Raw genomic sequence first — 20,628 nt, forward strand, 5'->3', positions numbered from 1 at the left:
TAGAAATGTTGCTACTGTTAGTTGAGTGTTGCAGTCTAGTTTGGAGTGTTGTTCTGTGGTGTTTGTTTGTTTGTTTGTTGTTCTACCCCGGAATCTTCACGGGTCTGTGTTGTTTGTAGTGCGTGCAGTGTAGTAGTATGTGTTCTGTTGTTTCTAGTTGGTTGCAGTGTGGGCATTTACCTGTTTTGTGTATCTTTATTTTATGTAGATATGAGTTTAGTTTTGTGTCACCTGTTTGTACTACCGTGTATTAGCCTTTGAATATTTTTCTGAATTATGATGAGTCTTTACTTTTTTGAGTGGCTTTTGGAGCATATGTTTTAGTTTGCAGTTTGAGTTTTGGTATTTATTTGGCCACTTTTGGACAAAAATTCCCCTTAGTTATGCTCTTTATTCCGTTTTTTTGGACATTAGTAAGTTAAGGCTTACTCCTGGTAGTTTTGGGGCTGCAAAAGTTGGCTGGAGCTTTTAAGTATTTGGTGTGTATTTAAGTTCAGTGTGATTTTTTTGTGTTTATGCTTTTAATAGCTTGTAGTCCACTTAACGAGTCAGTTAAAATGAGAGTTTGGTTTTTTTAAATTTGGGGCTTGCTTCTGTGTGTATTTAACAAAATTTAGAACAATAAAAGGAATATGATTGGTTGTTGATACACAATGGGGTGTGCCGTATGGTTTAATGAATGGCCAGACAGAGGGGAATACATAATCCTGTTGACTGGCACTAATCTTGTTGACATATTTACTGGGTGCTCGGAAATACAGTATATCACAGTAGACAAGCTTGTATGGGGGCTAAACCTTAATGAGTCTAAATTGAAGTATTTGCTCAATGATATTCTAACATAGGTGATGACAGATTTTCTTAAATAAAATAGTTCAAGGCAATCCATGAAACTGTGCAGAGATAACTTTTGTCTTATTGAATAGTATGTCTGGGTGATGGGTTCTTGTTGTCTTAGGCTAGTATTATCTAAAAAATAACATAATAAAATATATCATCATTCTGACATGAAGGTATGATAATTGGGATTTATTCCATATGTTCTTCTATTCATACAACATACATTTGTTTGGTAACATTTCATACAAAGAAATATACAAATAGAAAAGAAATTACTCTCATCATAATCAATATTTTAGGTGCTAAAGTTTTCTTTGCATGTTAGCCATCATTTAAATAGGTCAGAGCATTCATGCCTTGAGGTCTAATCATTGAAACGGTTAGAGTTAACACCACAGTCATGAGCATCCTAAACCAATACATTAAACTAGGGCAGACTAGGACACAAGCAGCCACACTCACACATATGCATGCATGGTGCTACATTTGTGCATTAATCTTAAATATGATGTTAAAACCTATTCCACCACACCACACCACACCACACCAAACATTAAATCTCTTGGTGGATCATGGCATGGCTTTTAATCAAAATGTGGTAGCAGCAGTCAAACTGTAACAAAACCTTAAAGCATCCAAATTTACATGGATCTGTGTATGCTGATTGCCACACAAAAAAATCCCTAAAAAATATATTGAAGTCAATTCCTAAAAATTTATATGTCAACAACAATTACTTCACAGATTGCTTAAACAAGAAAGTAGTGAGCAAAGCTCACATACTTCTGTTATCCCCGCTGGTCAACAACAAACAACAAATAGTAAATAGTAAATTCCAACTAACACAAAGCACAGATACTTATGATGATCTACATGTGTGGAAATAATTTTGGAAACTATATTAGCTATACATCAAAATTTCAAAACATCAAAATCATGTTTCCATGAAAACAGGAAAACTGAAAACTTTCAGAATCTTATAAAAGATAAAAAACAATCATAGTGGTCATTGTAGCAAGTTTGCTGAAGTTAGGATACATAATATTGTAAACATGGATCGTACAAAAACTCTACCCAAAATTTATGTTTCACCGTGATTCCATGGAAACGGCAAAAATTAAAAAGTTCAGAATCTACAAACTAGCAAAAGGCACAAGTACTCATTGTGGTTAATGTGTGTAGCAAGTGTGGTGAAGCTAGGGTGCATGGTTAAAAAGTTATGGGCCGTACAAAAGCTTGGACAGACGGACGGAACGCTATATACCCCCGATTTACTTCGTAAACGGGGGTATAATAATCATAAGCCAAAAAAACTGTAGGCAACAATATGAAATCCACTATTGTGCAGGGCCTAATTATTTTTAGGTTCAAGGAAACAAGCAAAAACCAAACTGCTTGGTTAACTAATGAAATATCATGAAATCACTTGCAAATTATTTATTTAGAATTTTGGTTTAGAAAAATCAGTTCTGTACAGGCTTCCTAGCAATGGATGTTAATCAAACAACAAGCAGAACGTCAAATGTCATCATGGATGCAGTCTGCATTGCAGTTTCCCCAGGGGGATGATGACTTCCCAACTGATCTTGACAGTTTTGCTACAGGCACTGAAAGATGAGCTAGGACTTACCTTACACTGTCCAACAGCAGTATGGCAAGTACACACTTTACAAAATTGACTGATTTTAGACATTCACAGTTACAATTGTAAGTTCCTGTCAGCATGAACACATGCATCTTTCTCCCATAAACAATGAGAAGTAACAGGTGACTAAGAATCTGATCATAATACTGGATTTTTTTAGAGACACCATTGCAGGTATAATCCATGCAAAGTTTATCTTCATTTGGTATGAAGATGATCACAGGATGGGTGTATTTGATGATGAAAAGTCAAAAATAAAAATACAACATGACAATGTCATTTGGCACACCATGTACATATTGAGTATGAAATTTCATGACATATGCCAAAAATGGCGGAGTAAAGGTGAAAAAAAAAGCACACGGCTAGATACATTTGTAGCTCAAGTTTCTTTGAATATAATATCACATCAAATCTCTGGACAAAATATAGATATCTTCACTAGTGAGGTGATGTAAGTAAAGATTGAGCTTCATTGGGTCAAGTTGTTTCTGAGGTTATGGTGTTTGGTTGGTTGGTTGGTTTACGTCGCACTCAGCAATATTCCAGCTTTATGTCAGCGATCTGTAAATAATTAAGTCTGGACCAGACAATCCAGTGATTGATATCATAAGCATCGATCCCTGCAACTGGGATTGAAGGGTGGCGTTTGGAGTGCAAGGTATTGCCTTTGAGAGAATTTAGGAGCATGGTCAAAGTGTAAGGGTCACAAAAGGTCAAAATTAAAATACTGCTAAAAGTGAGTGAGTTGGGTTTAACGCTGCTTTTAACAGTATTCCAGTTATATCACGGCGTGTCAGCTTTATGTTGGAGGAAAGCCCGAAGTGATGCAGGTCTCAGACGTTTAACACTTCGCGAATTGCAACCCACGAGCACGGGTATGGTGCTGACAAACCTAGAAACATAATTGGGGCGAACCGGGATTCGAACCCACAATCATAGGTTTCTGGCGTGCCCAAGGGACTCAACTCTGCACAGCGAATCGCGGCGCCTTAGACGACTGGGCCAGCCGTGCCCCCTACTGCTAAAAGAGAAATACACTTGTAACAAATGTACCATAATTCCATACATTTTGAACAAATATTGCTGAATAACGGTCATAAATAGTTTCTTCTTAATATCGCAGCTGTAGCATTGTCAAATTGAAAACCAATTTCTAAGCTATTGAACAATTTCAGTTATCATTGGTAGGGACAAGCATATGAAGCAAGTGGTGTCTGGGGAGATGTTTACAAGCAGGCTATCACATAAGCTCACTTGACTTTCTCTCATGTAAGTCAAACCAGGAGGCAAATGGGTAATTAATAAGTTCTTGTCCTCATTGAACATATAATAGAAAAAAATAGTCCAGTCAAACGCTCAAGATATTGTGCTTACACAAACCCTTTGGGACATCTTCCCACCAAGTGATCGTGACTTTACTTTTTCCATACCATCCAGCCAATACTTCCTAATTTCATTTCCTTCAAAGTAACCTTGACATTTGACATAATTGAATCTACCATAAATGATTGCAAAACTTTTTTCTTTTTCTTCAGCTATATGATCGCGGCCTGTAAATAATGCGTGGACAATCCATTGATTGATATTGTGAACAACGATCCAAACCAACAGGGTACGATGACACACTATCAACAAGTCACCGAGTCTGACTTCTCAATCCATTCGATCACCTATTACAACCAGCATAGGATAGGGGACCTATGCTAACCCTGAATCCCCACAGGGATAAACAGATTTTTTATGAATTAATTTGAAATTTCAAAACATTTGAACTAAATTTCATTATTTGACCTCTAGTGACCCAAGCCAATTAACAAAAATACATGTGTCAAAAGAATGCAACTGCATAAGCTAATATGATTGGAAAACATTTCATACATTTGTAACAGTACCTGTAATGTCTGCCTGTTCTGACTGGGGTGACAATTCTGGCGTGGACGGTGATTCCACTGAGATGGTCACATTGGTGGTCTGGGACACAACTGTAGTGCTGGCATTCACAACAGTCTCATTATTCTCTGTGCTGTGGATGATAAAAAGGGAGATGCGACCATCAATTAGCTTTTAACATTCAACACTGTTGACAATAACACAATCACAACAAAACATGTGCATGTCTTTTAAAATGTTCTCTGAATCTACTCACTGACTAACACACATGGACTCTATACACCAAAAATCGAACAATATTATCATTGTATACAATTCTAAGAATAATACCTCTATTACATCATAGCCACTTTCTGAGAAAAGAGGGACTAGAGCTAGTGAGTGAGTGAGTGAGTGAGTGCCATGGCCCCCCTAGACTTTTCATAGAAAACAGTTTTATTTGAATCAAGTTGGGGACAAGTGATACTTGTACAAAAATTTGAGAACTCCATTGACAGCTTGACAAGACTACAGATATGGAGTTCCAAGTAGCTAATCTTGTTGCCAAGGCCCAAACATCGTGGGCTCTGCAGTTACAATCTATAATGAATGAGTGTGTATGGTTTTACGCCACTTTTAGCAATATTCTAGCAATATCCCGGTGGGGGACACCAGAAAGGAGCTGTACACATTATATCCTTGTGGGGGTTCAAACCTTGGTTACAAAGTATAGGAGGAGATAGTTGGTCTTGCCGATAACTGTCCGTCTAGCATTTTGAGCCACCCTGATACAGTTGCCATTGTGATGTCCTTGACACATGTTGACTTGTTGGATAAGAACAAGTGTTTCTGTCAACGGCTTTGTTCAATGCCAGTAAACTCCCAAGCACTTCCTTACGCAGCTATTGGGGATGAACTCTTGAAGGGCAAAAATATCGAGCTCCAATCTTCAGCATGAGTTAGGAAGAAAAGTCTAAGTCTGACCATTCCCTTTGGACTGTAGCACCATCCATGTAAACACCCCAACCTTCGCCTGAGGCGTCCGTGTATGGTGATGTTCTGGAGAGGGGTGCTTTCCTGTTTCGTCTAATTCATCAACATAGTATAGTGCACAGCTGAAACCGTCCTCTGCATGCAAAGTCTTGGAGAGATTAAGTGTCCCTAGGCATGACACCCACCAATGACGAGATCTGTTAGGCAAGGATACCCCTGTGAAGCTGGAATCCGGCCCTGATGTAGACTTTTTCTTGAACTGGCTTTAACACTGACTTGGAGGAATGAACTTGGAATCTCCAATAGAATAATAACTGTATCCAAAAACCTGTGTTATGCTGTTTCTTGCATTCAACTCCACCGTCCACCAATGGAGATGTGGCTTTAGGTGGTCTGGGAGGAGGCTGACTGGTCCTGGTGCCTGATGTAAGAAGCGAGGAACGCTTGGATGGGGCGGAGCTGAAGCTGTCTTCTGGATGTCAGGTCCCGTGCTGACTTGAGCACCTGCCACTGATGAGTGTAGGGTTGTTGTAGAGCAGGGAATAGATGGTGTGGGATTCGAGTTCGGCCAACGTACCAACAACGGCATGACTTATCAGGTGGTCAAGTCGGTTTGGCTCTTGAGGTGGAGGCCATGACCTAAAAGGGCTTAATAGAGTGCAGATTTCAGTCTTGATAAAGGCCAGACAATTGTCAGGGACACGAATAGCTGTAGAGTGGTTAGAGCCGGTCATTTGGTGGAGGTCATCATCGAGGATGCGAGCCGTGTCCGCAATGTCCAAGCGTGGACAGGAAATCCTCCTTCCTATATTTAGGAGCTTTGAAGGCCGGTGTCAAGAGAGTTTGGCCAAGTCCTCATCCAAGGCCGTGATCATGGGGTCAGGGGGTCGAATGTGGGATGAGATCATACAACATCAAATCTATTTACGTCAGAGCCAGGGGAATGTGCCACTGCCGGCAGATGGTCTGCCAAACAATCTGCAACGTGGTTGAGGCTAAGGTGAGAGTCTCTATCAGCGATGGAGCCCTTCTAAGATCGGTTGAGGAGCCCTTCTAAGATGGGTTGAGGAGTCCTCTGAGGAGTCCCGAATTGTACTCTCGACGACGTCAGATTGGAGAATGACTGCGAGATCGATACCTAGACTGGGAAGATCGACTTCCATTATGCCTAGGAGTGGACAAGCCGAGGAAAGACAAAGGGGGTGTGATATGGGCACCACCAGTCCACTGGAGGAGCTGTGACCAGAGATGCCGAGTGTATCTATCATAGGTTGTTGAAACATATACTGCATGACGCTTTGGAACCAAGCCGCGTCCTTGTAGGGCATCGGGGGCAGCTGGAGAAGTGATGAGTACTGTCCGAATCCCGGAGACGGCTGAAGCGTCGGCATCACTAGCGCCATGGAGAACATGTTGAGAGGAACTTAAGTTAGTGAGCACCAATCAGGGTGTCGCTGTAGATGAGGACGTGTAATTCAACGAAGAAAGCGTAGATGACGGTGCCAGTGAGGAATCAAGAGTGACAGGATGAGATCGAGTCGGAGGGGAGAGATAGTATGTCTTTGCCGAAGATACAGGCGGGATAGCAAAAGGCACCAGTTCAGTATGTGTCTGGTAAACATGCAAAGTTTTGTTAGAAAGTATTTAACGTTTTCTGAGTTCTGCTCCGGAAACGAACTCTACCCTATAGAACCTAAGTCCAACTTGTTGCCATGCAAATATAAAAAATAAAAATTTATAAAATTCCTAAATAGCAAAAGGCACCAGTTCTGTATCTGCCTGGTAGATATGCAAAGTTTCGTAGAGAAATATTTAACGTTTTTTTAGTTATGCTCTGGAAACGATTTCGGGATGCACGCACACACACACACAGACAGACAGATGGAACCCATTTCAATATCCCGTGCCAACTTCCATCATTGAAGATTTAATCAAGGAGATACCATTGCTGAACTTGACAAAAACATATCTGTTCGGTGGGTGCCAAAGTTTCTAAATTCTCATCTTAAAAGACCGAACTGACATTGGCAGAGAAAATTTATAGCTTATTGAGGAGGATTTTGTCAAATTCAAAAAGAGATTAGTAATGGGTGATGAAACATTCCACTTCACTCGCAAAAGAAATTCAAGTCTTCAAGATCTGTGAAGAAATTCTGGGATGCAAAGGGTGTGATCCTTGTTTATTACTTAGAAAGTCAAAAGACGAATACTGGTGTCTACTATGCTGATTTGCTTCATCGCCTGTGAGATGCTTTCAAAGAAAAGTGGCAAGGAATGCTGACTGCTGGAGTTCTACTACTTAATGACAATGCCTCCTCTCACACCTCTTGACTTGCAATGGCTGCTGTGCAACAACAAAGACCTCAAAGCTGCCGTGAATGGGTTTTTCAAGGTGGCTTCAGAAAACTTCTTCCTCAATGGAATTAAAAAGCTTCACTATCGATATGAGAAGTATATTGAAAGGCAGGGAGATTATGTTGAAAAGTAAAACTAAAAACACTTTCACAATTGAACTTTTTTACCTGCCCTCATATTTTCATTTATGGAAAATAAATTATAAATGTTATGTGAAATTGTTCTGAATTAAAAATTATGCAATAAATTATAAGCAAAGCACATTAAAATATCCCAAAATGGAAATTATTCTGGAGTATTTTATTAGTACATGTTACAAGTAGTTGCACCTATCTGATAACATTCAGGTAAATATTAATCATAACCTTAACAACATGTCCTGGAGGTTCAGGAGGTAGTGGTCTATATATGCCTCGAACTGGACACCCCTCATGTGGAGGAATGATGCTCATGGCTTGGTAATGCGTGTACATAGCCAAGGGGCCAAGGAAATTCTAAACGGAAGGACCGCCCATTGATAGTGGAATCCCATGAAGATGAAATGGAGGGATTTCCTGTCGTCCTGGATGTCTAGGGTGATGAGGCAATTGTGAGCCTGTATCCTGGACCAGAGGAGCCTGAGCGTGGTCACCCTGAAGTATGGTGGACGAGCCAGGTAGTGCTTGTTGAAGGTGGCGAGATTGTGAATCATTCAGTGTTATGGCTGGGGAGTGTACAATCTCTATAGCCTCCATGGGCGGATACAGCTTTTTTTAAAAGGGGGGGGGGCATAATTAAGATCTATTTATTGTCTTTGGTGGTAATTTATACAGAAATAAAGATTTTTTTCGAAATAAAAAGGGGGGGTGCGCACCAGCACCGTCAGATGCAGACGGTAAGCTTTGAAAGTATTGTACTTAATATATGTTAATAGTTTAAAATACATCCGTCTTAGCTATACTCAGACCTTTTCAGACACTTTGTATACTTTGAGAATTGTGATCTTCATTGTCGTTTTTAAGCTGAAAATGATAAATATAACACTCATCGATTTATGAGACTGTAAACTTTTGGTTGGTCAAAGCTCTCCTGGCTTGATTATAGTATGTCTGCTAGCATTATGACATGGGATTTATCTGTTTGAATACTGTAAATCATGAAATTAATGCATCTCCAAAAGAATGTGACTGCTGTCCGATAGCCATAAATGCAACTCAATATGAATGCAACACCCCCCTCCTCTCAAGCATCAGTGGATTTACATCTAAAGAAAATTCGTTCGTTCATTCGGAGATTTAACGTGCGCTTTCCGCGTGTAATAAATTACACTTTAGCGTATCTCGCACACGGGGAAGCACTTATACTATTGGGGAAAAAAAGCGTAATGAATAAATAAAGAAGTGCGACCCAAAAAAATGTAAATGAGGGAAACCTAAAATGATAATCTAGGGGGTGGGTTTTGGCTGGGAGGGAGGGGGTGATAGGAGAAGAATAATAATATGGAAAAAAATTGGGCTTGGGTGGGGGGGGGGGGGGGGGAGAGAGGGGAGAGGGGGTCTGGCTTGGGAAGGCACGGCGTCGGCTGGTGAGCTGGTGTGGTGGTGGAAGCTGGAGCTTACTGTTTCTCCCCAGGCTGGAGGGAGAGCTTGGAACAGTGCGGTGGTGAGACGGGCAGCAGCGTTGGTGATGAAGATGGGGCTGACTTGACTTGACCAAGAAATCGAAGAGATCCTGGTAGCTGTGGATTTCATGTTCAAATCTCTCTTCTCCCCAGTACTGCACCAGCACCATGGGTGGGCGTGGGCGGTTGCTGGGGTATACCTTGCCGCTCTCATGCTGGTAGCATGGGTTAGGGTGGACCTTGTGCTGCTCCAGGATGAGGCTGGCCTTCTGGGCAAGGTCGACACGGACGTCTTCCTCAACAACTGGTTCCGGAACCTGGTCGGTTTGGACTTGGCTGGTGTTGAGGGAGGGGCCTGGTGTTACGGCGGTCTGTGTTTCCGTGATCTTGCTTGTAGGTGGTGATGGTGGGGGGGGGGGGGGGGGGGGGGGGGGGGAGTCGGGGGAGAAGATACTTTTCCTCTTTCTCTTCTTCCTTCCGTGTCCTGTCCCTACAGGCATGCGAAAGGGCTCCTCCTGCTGCTGTTGTTTGGGGCGGAGGGGTGGTGGGTAGGCTCTCCTGGATCTCCATGGCGGCGACTGGTGGAGCCTTCTTCACCTTGGGCGGCCTGGCCAGATATATTCCACTTCAGGAAGGCACATAGCTTTCTAACCTCTTCCAGAATACTGATCTCATCAATCTGTTTAGAACAGGGTGATTTCTAACAGTCAAACCATCATGTTGAATTATTGAAACTAAAGATGATCCATATTCATTAATGGATCCCTGACGAAACTCAATGTTGCTGGAGATGGAGTATTAAGTCCATGGGTAAAGTGGGGAGGGACATGTAGGTAAACATCCCCCTCCAGTTCATGGATAATGCGTCCACTTGCAGGGTTTGTGGATCAGGAACTGAACTGACATATACTGTGAGTATGCAGTTGAGGTAAGTGGCAAATATATCCTGACGAGTATCCTAAATCAACCTTATCCACACAATACCTTTGGATGGAGAGACCATTCTGTTGCCACAACCCTGTATTCCCAATGAAAGACTATCTGCCAAGATGTTGAATTTCCTGGGAATATGAACAAGCTTCTACCAAAACGTGCAATACAAAACTCAAAATAATATTGAGATCTTGTTGCTAACGTACACAGGAAAGGTGTGTGCCTTCTTGATAGTTGAAAAGTGTAGACATAAAACTTCTAACATTTTGATAGTAGCAATATAATGATACAGGAGTGTACACAGGAATCTCACTTTAGGATTTACAAATAATTAAAAAACTTAAATTTTTGGCGATAATACAACAGATACTGACATCGATAAATAATGAACTTTCAATGAAAAATAAGCAAAGTTTGTTGACAGATGAGGCTTCGAATTTTCGTACCAATACATTAGCCCATCATGCAGGGGTAAAGATCATCAGACTGTTCTAAATGCTAGATGTATACAGGCAGATTTTATTTTACGTCTTTATTTAAATATAATTGTGAGACCCCTGGTGTCATCAAATGTCCCTAGTTCTTAGAAAGGTAGGAATCATTTGGCCCAATTTTTCCAGTCAATGAAATGAACATTGCCATTAATATACTGAATAACAAAAGTTCCTGTGACATTGAATAAGATTTAATGCAAAGTTATGTTTTTTACCAAATTTGAAACAATTTCGGTTTGCAACAGATAAAAGACTCATGTAAGTGTTTAAATGGTTTAATTTGCCATACTGACTTCAGAAAATGCGTGATTTCATAAAAAAAAACATGAACATGCCAAAATGTCAATTTACAAATCAATAGCGTGTGTCCACCTCTGGTTGCGATGCAAGCAACACATCTTCGTCTCATGGAATGGACCTGGCGTCGCACAAAGTCCTGTGGGATATCTGTCTATATCTGCTGGAGCATGTTTCGAAGTTCCTGGAGTGTCTGTGGAACGTCGAAGGCGCCGATCCATCTCATCCCACATGTGCTCGATTTATGAGAGATCAGGGGAGCGAGCCGGCCAGGGGATGACATTCATGTTGTTTTGTTGAAGAGAATCACGAACAAGTCGAGCAATATGAGGCTGGGCGTTGTCATGTTGAAAGGTAATGAGTGAGTGAGTGAGTATGGTTTTACGCCACTTTTAGCAATATATCACGGCTTGGGACACCAGAAATGGGCTTCACACATTGTACCCATGTTGGGAATCGAATCCGGGTCTTCGGCGTGACGAGTGAATGCCTTAACCACTAGGCTACCCGACCACCCCTGAAAGATAATGACGACGCAAAAACGGTAGAACAACAGGGCCAATGATCTTGTCGCGGTAGCGCTGTCCATTGAGATTTCCCTCTACCACTATCAAACGGGTCCTCTGTCTTGCTGTAATCCAACCCCATACCATAATGCTGCCGCCCCCGAACCGATCTTCTTCCATGACACAATGATTGACGTAACGTTCACCTCGACGTCGGTACACTCAAATCCGTATATCACTGTGGCCGAGGTGAAAACGAGACTCGTCAGTGAATAGAACTTGTCCCCACTGCATGGCCGTCCAGCGTAGACGCTGCCTGCACCACTGTAGACATGCTTGACGGTGGTTTCCTGTCAAAATGGGACGTCTGGCGCGTCTTCTGGCGACAATCGCTGCACATCTGTGGCGACGACGTACGGTTTGTGAAGATATTCATCGAAGGCCAGGGATGCTTCTTGCAGTCACTGTTGCTGGCTGGAATCGATTTTGTAGGTGTGTTGTTCGAATCCAGTTGTCTTGATGATTATTGGTTACGCTTGGCCTGCCACTCCGAGTATGGTCTCTGACTGCATTCGTCTGTTGCCAACGTTGCCATAAACACCAAATGGTGTTTCTGTGGATGTTCAATTGTCTTGCAACATCACGTTGACTCGATCTTGCTTCAAGCATACCAATGGCTTGCAGACCCTCATTTTCGGACAGGCATGGCATTTTGTAATGTTGAATAATTGCGTAATTTTGTTGTTTTTCTGAGTGGTTGTTGTCAGCACGATGCTAAACAATGCATATGGAATCCCGTTAATGCACATGTTTTTATACCCATTCTTGGGTAGTAAAATGCATGGGGCTTGCATAAAAGTCAACTTTTGCATGGAATGCATGCTTTTCTGTAGCAGTTGTGTTTTTTGTCACTTGATTCCATGCATGTACTACAATATTGAAAACCAAACTTTACTTGTCTGAAAAATACACCAAAATATTGGTGTCACAGGAACTTTTGTTGTTGAGTATATATTTCTGAGTGTCTACAAGATTTTTATAAAATAGCTACTTTCACACATTCCTGCCCTTCAAAATCTAAAATATAGAAAGGTTAGCTTTTACTCTTGAAATACCCGTTATGTTAGTTGCTTGTTCTGGCAAAATTTTCCTCTAACCTTCTAAAATCTGGCCCAGTTGGATGTTATATAATTTATTCTGCACATGAATACTACAGATACCCAAATACAAATTGAATTTGGTCAAAATATATAAGTCAAAGGTATTTGCCCTGAAACAAGACTCAGTTGAGTAAGTCAATGCATGTGACAGATCAGTTCAATCAATAATTTTTAGTATACATTTATCAGAGGTGAACCATGTAAGTATATAAATATACAGATGCACAGACTTTGGATAATGCATGATCATATAAACTCTACTGCTGGTCAATGACTTGATAAACACAGATTTGTTGAAGATGTGAAGAGATGCAATAATTTAAAGTGGGCAATACATGCTTCTAGTGAACCCAATTGTTTGGACAGTTTGTTTGCCTTTGTGAAACATACACAGATGGCAATGTGCACACGACTGTTACAGGTGACAGCACCCCTCTCAACCCTAAACATTTGACTGAGCGATTCACTTATATTGACTTGGGCCTCTATAACAAGTAGTGAGCTCAAAATATGTTTGCATTGGCTACATAAAATAGTAGTGAGGTAGAAATGAAGACAATATTGACAGTTTATTTGACTTACACTATCTCTCTAACACTATCAACAGTGATATCCCCAGGGGAGTCTGGCCTACCACTGTCAGTGAGAGCTTGTGTGATGTCATTTGTTTCATACTCCGGGCTCTCTTCTGTTCCATCTTCCCTGCAAAGATACCCATATTTTACCTCATCCATAATACACAACACCAAACATCCTTTTACATTATGTGATCAACTGGGTCTATGTGTTAGAGCTATCAATGTGATCTTAGAGTAGAAGATAAGAGTTTTAGTTGAAATACCAGGTAAACAATCTTAAATTTAGACTAAAGATGTTTACAAAGAGTCACAAAAATATAAAACAGCAGCACCTTCAATGACATCTACATAGAAACCCTACTCCACAACACATCACAATTCACTTACAGTATGCTAACGTTACCTCCAGTTTTCGGGGAAGTCAAATATTTGCCAACTACAGAACAAGTGCAAACTTCTAAAAGTACCCTATTTTCTCAAGTGTATAGTGTGCACCCCCTCTAGAGGATTCAGTGTTGGGGGAGAAGGAGAAAGATGTTTTGGAGTATATGCACAGCAAAAACAGCATCATATTCCTTTCTGGTGATTACAAACTTGGGCAATAAAAATTTGAGACAAAACATCACTAGATATGAGGATTTACCACACAAATTGTATTTCCTGTTCAACCAGGCACTGTTTTATATGCGCAGATTAAGATTACTTTTTGTATTTTCTGACATTGTATTTCTGGTGTTATGTTCTCACAGTAATGTCTTTGCACTGGGAAAAAACATTATGGTGTTAATTATGCGCAACCCCCTCTACACAGCTGTGTTTTATGGGGGAGAAAAAGTGTGGACAACACTTAAGAAAATATGGTACAATGCATGCAGTCAGCATAATCAATAAGGACCCCATTGCAATTACTTCTGGAAAGGAAAATCAAATGCCTAATGCAGTATAACTCAAACTCAGATAGGTTCCATGCCTCTTAAATTAGAAAGTACAATGTCATATGCACTGTGTCTGATGATGTAATTTCTAATTTGAAAAAGAATTAGATATTTTTTCAGCTACAGATGCAAATCCAGGTATATATTTTTTTGTTATAACTATGAGCCTAAATAAATTAAAACATTTAAACCCCTTGCAACAATGTAATTTTTGTGGCAGATAATTTCTTTTTCAAGAGTGAAGAGGCAGAATTACTTTTTTTCAAGCATTTCCTGGGACAAATTTTTTTTAATCAATAAAATCCCAGTCCCCCCTCCACAGTATCATCAAATGGTCCGTCCCATACACGCACTTTAGGTCTGATGATGTCACTTCTAGTTCAGGAATACATCAACTTCATGCGTGAATCATAAAACATAGCAGTACTGGCATAACATCATCAGGAATAAGAAAACCTCGATGTTTCTAAATCACATGACCCCTGAATGCAAGGGCTGACCGATAAGTTCTGAGCCTTGCACAGAAAAAAGTGGAACTAAATTCATTAAAGTGTTATATTTTTCAACATAATCCCCTTCCACATTGTTACACTTTTAGGAGGGTGCTGAAGGAGTTAAAAGCCACACTCTTGGATTGTAACCATAGCAATAACCCAATTTGTGCACGGGCACATTGTCCTGATGGCCATTCCCAATGGGCGATCTTTTTCAATTTATCTTCCCTTCACTAACCCGAAAGGTGCGCTGATCCGGACGGTCCAACCTTAAACTGACAGCGCATGTGGTATGCGCGATACGAGCACTACATGTTACTATGACGCCTATAGACAGTTAACTAGAATAACCTTCACCTCTATCGGCAACAGTCACGCTTTTCGCCTAAACAATGATTTATCTATTGTCATGCCTGGAAATAAATGTTCCTTGATTTAATGATACACCAGGGATGACCACGACTGATTATATTGTATAGTTAACCACTATATAGGCGTTCGAAGCGATGCGGTGAGATCAGCTGATCGTTCATTCCAGGTCGCTTTGTTGACGTTTTGCAATCGTTACTGAAAGTGTTGCCCTTGATGTATGAATATCACACTTTTAAAAATTAAGTAGATTTTGTATACGTTCCTATATCTGTGTTGTGGTATCGCCGAACAGCCTACATCATATATATGCATGCATTTCAGTTTGTACAGCGGTACGCGAAATGTAAAGGTCTTATGCAACGTAAAGTGTTGTGAATATTGACAGCAACACATGTAAGTATTTGTCAGATATATAACTGAGAGCAATGAGAAATGTTCTCAAGAAATTGTAAGAGAAACAGGCACTGTAAAATTATGTCATCAACTCGATATCAAAATACAATGTTCAAAATAAAAGAAATGTAAATCACTGAAATCTTTTTTGATATTTAATTTATGTATGTTGTTTAAAATGATTTTATGTATGAATGGTGGTTGTTTGTTGTCAGGTACTACCATGATTTTATTTCAATATGATCAATGAAAGATATATATTATTTTGGCCTTTTTTAAATTTAACAAAGTAGAAAAAAAATAATTTTCAGACACAAAGGACCCTATATATTAGTTAAAATACATATTCAAGAGTATTTGTACCAACTACAATTTTTATAAAATAAAACAATATATTCATACTAATTTTCAATCTCTATAATGTTGATTGTATTAATATTGCAGCGTCTACATCCAGTTTGCATTGACAATAATCATATGATTGTAACACAGATACAGCTCATTCTTAACTTCATTAGGCCTTGCTATTTATGTTCCCTTGTTCTAAACTGATGTTTCAAATTCCCACATTAACAAATTATTAATGTTTTTCTTTTTTCTCTTCACACCAACAGATATCTGCATTGCACAATGACTCTTATTATTTTATTTAATATCTTGGCATACTTGTGCATGTGTACTAGTATTTGATTACACGTGCATGACTTTTTAGCAGTCATCTGTTTCTGAAATGAATATTATGCCAATAAAGATAAGTAACATAAAATAAGGACTCTGGTATTCTTTCATGTTTGGAGAATCAATCAATTTCATTGTGAAAACATTTTTAATTTCTTACATAAGTTACTTTGATCTTCATAAGATCAAAATACATGTAGATCCAAATTAAATTGAGAAGATTAAATTATGCAGTCTAATTTATTTCAGTCAGTCTGTCTAAAATCCAGTCCTATTTTTCAGGCAATAATAAATGAATGAAAATGTAAGAAAAAATAAACCTTGCCTGAGTGAATCAGTCAATATACATATTGGGCCTGATTATAGACACTGACTGTAACATATGTAAGTGTAATCTGTTATATGCAAAAACAAATAACATAAATAAATACATTTATCTACATGGAATGATTGTGGGATTCAATTTGCATTTATTAAACTATCAGAAGGTTTGATGATAAACTTTCTAAATTCATATTGCTATATGATAATAATATCTACAACATATACTTTTACTACAGGTGTCTTGAAGTACTGTTGAATTAAAAAAAAAGGATACATAGCTTCAGCAGGATAGTGTGTGGGTTTGTATTGGAAACATTTGTCAACATTAAAACAAATATAATGTTACTAAAACAAGAAGATATAAGTATGATTTACATCTATTTATGTATCATACACATTTTGTGGGGTAGTCAGTATGATTTGTTGTTTTTTGGGACAAATCTCTGTAATTTACAACTATTTTAAGAGCATGAGTATCAGAATTCTGTAAGAAATGATGGATCAATGAATTAATTACCGTAACACCTATGATGACTCAGCGCACATAATGGTGGGACACATGTTATAAGGGGCAGAATAATATGGGTAAATCTCTTATTTCAAATCATGATGACTAGTATGTATATTGCAACTGAGTAACTGAGTGCTTAATAGATGCATGGTAGATTTTCATTTGGCATATTTCTAAAAAATAATACACATTTAAATATTCAGATGCAACTTTAATTTTGATATAAAAAGTAACATTTAAAATCTTTTGTTTTATTATTTTGAATGTTATTTCTTCTTAAAATATTTGTAAAGGCACGGATGTATACCTACTTTATAGATCATTGGTAAAGGTCTGGGCCTGTCAAAGATGTCTGTGTGCTGCAAATGTAGGCGTATCTCTAATTTTATTAAAATGAAGTCCATGGTGGTATATGTTGAGATTTGAATGCTTTGAATTGTGGTGGGGAAAAACACAAAGGCTGATAAATAAAATGAGTCTGCATTATTTCATCGATGCAATATGTTAGCCCAGACTGACAGAATGCATCGCTGTTTTCTGATGTAGATATTACCGTGGTAATATACTGTTTTTCATGACGTTTCTCCCGCTATCTTCCATAGTGACAATTCGTCTTGTAGTTGCAAGACTCAACAAATGTTGATATTATAAACTAATAATCACTACAAAATATCTGCTAGTTAAAAAAATTCAGTTGTAAACGACCGTTTTTGAACGAAGGTGCCACAGGGTAACTCTTCAGCTTGGCTCTGTCTCTACATGTCACTAGTTGTCGCAGCGCGCATTGATCCGGGAACCAGACCGGAAGCGACAGGTTGGACCGTCGCTTATATCATTTCAAAAGGAGAGTTATTGCCCTTTGGAACAAAAAGATCGCCCATTTGCATATGCATGTTAATGCACGGCCCATAATTTGGAATGTCTGTGTGTTTGTTGGGAGCATGATACTCACACACATGGCTTTTTAATGACTTGTTTGTTGCATGTCATCATATCCCAATTGTGTAGATTCATGCTCATGATGTCAATTGTCTGGTCCAGAATCGATTATTTACACACCGCCATCATCTAGCTAGAATATTGCTAAGTGCAGTGTTAAACAACAAACAAAATCTCCCCTCCCCCCATTAGTATATATATAATTTAGTCAAATTCCAACTACAAAGGCTAAAGATATTGTGCATACAAACTTTTTTCGGGATGTCTACTTCGTACCTTGTCCTTCAATGTCATCTAATATCATGCAGAAATATTAGGTTTACAAATACAATGAAATCTCCACAGCATACTAACACAAACTTAATGAAACTACTTACCAAACATTGAGTGAATGACCTTTAAAGTGACCATGACAATTGACATAAGACAATACTGGTATAAAGTTATAAATTTTAACATAGGTGAAATTGCTTGGATTTGTCATGAATTAATACAAAATAATCGTAATATTTGAACGACTCTTCATGTGACAACAACTAGTGATCTTGACCTTGTCCGAGAAATCATGTAAGCTAAGTTTCATCAAACTCCATTCTTATGATTGAGTGACAGATTCAAAATAAATGCCCCCGTCTTGCACCACCCACTGTATGTGATAGGGATTCAACGCTCTCAGCCAACGCCTTGAAAGTTTAAACCCATATCGCCCTTGAGTAGGTTGCTAACAAATACATAAGAATTTTGCATTAAAATCTTGATTCAATATACAGAGTTAGAAACTAACAGTTTTCATCCACTAGTCCTTATAATGATACCATATAGCAAAACCCTTAAAAATGGCAAATTTCTACTAGTCCTTATGATACCTTAACTATTGGTCAGTTTGGCAAGGACTACAGGACTAAAGTACTCACGGAAATGGGAAAAAAAACTGTTTTTTCGATCTCAGATTTTAAATAAATGCAGTTAATATACAAAATATATAAATATTCAAACAACTCAATTAGTCATAATTGGGCCTTGGCACAAATACAGCGTATCAAAGGTTTTTATGTCTTTTTTTACACGTAAAAGTGTGTAAAAATATGAACAAAACAGACTATTGTGAAACTGAGCATAACCAGGTGTTAGTAGATCAAGGTGAATGTCCATGACCTATGACACCTTGACGACAGGTGAAAACAGGTGCTTGAAACCCACGTGATTTGTCAGTGGTTAGTGATTTGTGAATGGCATTGTGGGATAGTGAATCGTCGTCAAAATATCAGAACGTAAAGGTAACATATTTCCTTCTCAAACAACAACTTACATGTCATTATTATTATGTACATAAACATAGCCTTTATTTTTATTGTTGTTTTGATAACTTTTTTCCAAGGCTAATTTGCATAATGCCTATAGTCTGTTTCTGCCATGTCAATTTGGACTTAGTTTTATTTTTGAATGTTGAAAGTGCCTACAAATTACCTCCTGTAAAGTACATTTTGTATTGAGCACTGAGATAAAACTAGCAAATCCAGACTAGTACTTTTCCAGTTGTTTTGTTATTTCGTATTTACATCTACGTAATGCTTTGTGTCGATTATTAAATCCAGCAAAACAAGTTTTTTTCATTTCCATGAGTACTTTAGTGCCAATTTCTACCGCTGATATATCAACTCTAGCATTTGCATTTTTCAACAACGATATGAAAAAATAACATGAAACATCTGGAATTCAGAATGAGGCCCTTTCTTAAAGACATATGTTTAAGTAGTGATTGCAAAAGACAAATTGTGGAGTTGGCCCATATCCAGTGTTGGTTAAATACCTTGTGGCAAACAGATTATATGTTATTCCTCATACAAAATACTTACTCTATATCACATTTAATTATACATGTATAAATGGTCGAGTAATGGGCTATAATAATTCCAATATGGCTACCATGGCAGTCATTTTAAAAGCCTTTCAGAATTCTGTCACAGAGAGACACCAAGCAGAGATCTTCTGTTGCATAGGCCTTGTTGTGAGAGGATTTTTATGAAGTAAATAATGTATCCAAACCTAGTAAAATCCTGGGAAAGGTTTTATATTTGTATACTTATCCTGCAGTACTCCTTAATACATTTACTGCTTGTTCTTGACAGAAAGAGCTGTGTGAAGATCTTGCTTGAAGAAGTTGTTTCAATTGGCTGATAGACCAACCCTATCACACAGCTCCCATGTGAGCAGTGGGGAGGCAGCTCTGCGACGAGTGGGTCTCTTTAGACGTAATAATACAGGATACAAGTATACAAACATAAAAAATATCTAGGTTTCACAAGATATTTTACTTATCCTGCATTACTCCTTAGTGCATCTTTATCCGACAGAAACGGTGGAGGGCATACCTTCAGATGTGGACTTTCGTCTCATCTCCCTCAGCCAATCATCGAATGTGTGGTCATCAGCAGTCTCAGCAAAACAGGAAGCTTGTAGAGTATCCAGGTAAAACGCAGCCATAGGCGATAAACAAGTTTAAAGTTGTAGACTGACGTACCAAACCGTAATGCGTCAAGCATTAAACCTCCTATTCCAAGGCAATTGCTGGGGAGGTCGAGAGGCCGGCTCTGGACAGGAGTGGAGGTCAGTGGTGTCTAGTAGCGGTGACCTGCTGGATCTCATGCGTGTTGTTAGAGCTTGGGGGGGTTGTCCCATCCCGTGGACTTGTAGGCCTGGAGAATGGCT

At 39.0% G+C, this 20,628-nt stretch overlaps 1 protein-coding gene across 4 annotated transcripts in view; it reads right to left on the bottom strand.

Annotated features, from left to right (window-relative positions):
• LOC124117940 (lethal(2) giant larvae protein homolog 1-like) overlaps positions 1-20,628 on the bottom strand; it is a 211,738-nt gene that overhangs the window by 35,865 nt on the left and 155,245 nt on the right. For 2 of the 4 annotated variants that reach the window (XM_046479958.1, XM_046479955.1), the window contains exons 23-24: positions 13,278-13,397; positions 4,381-4,511 (exon numbers count right to left, since the gene is read on the bottom strand). In XM_046479958.1, the coding sequence (XP_046335914.1) occupies positions 4,381-4,511; positions 13,278-13,397 (251 nt within the window). Of the gene's footprint in view, positions 1-4,366; positions 4,512-13,277; positions 13,398-20,628 lie in introns of all 4 variants that reach the window. The other 2 variants (XM_046479956.1, XM_046479957.2) reach the window with 1 other exon arrangement.

This window comes from Haliotis rufescens, unplaced genomic scaffold (assembly GCF_023055435.1).
Source record: "Haliotis rufescens isolate VD_foot unplaced genomic scaffold, xgHalRufe1.0.p SCAF_28, whole genome shotgun sequence".
Taxonomy (NCBI): Eukaryota; Metazoa; Mollusca; class Gastropoda; order Lepetellida; family Haliotidae; genus Haliotis; species Haliotis rufescens.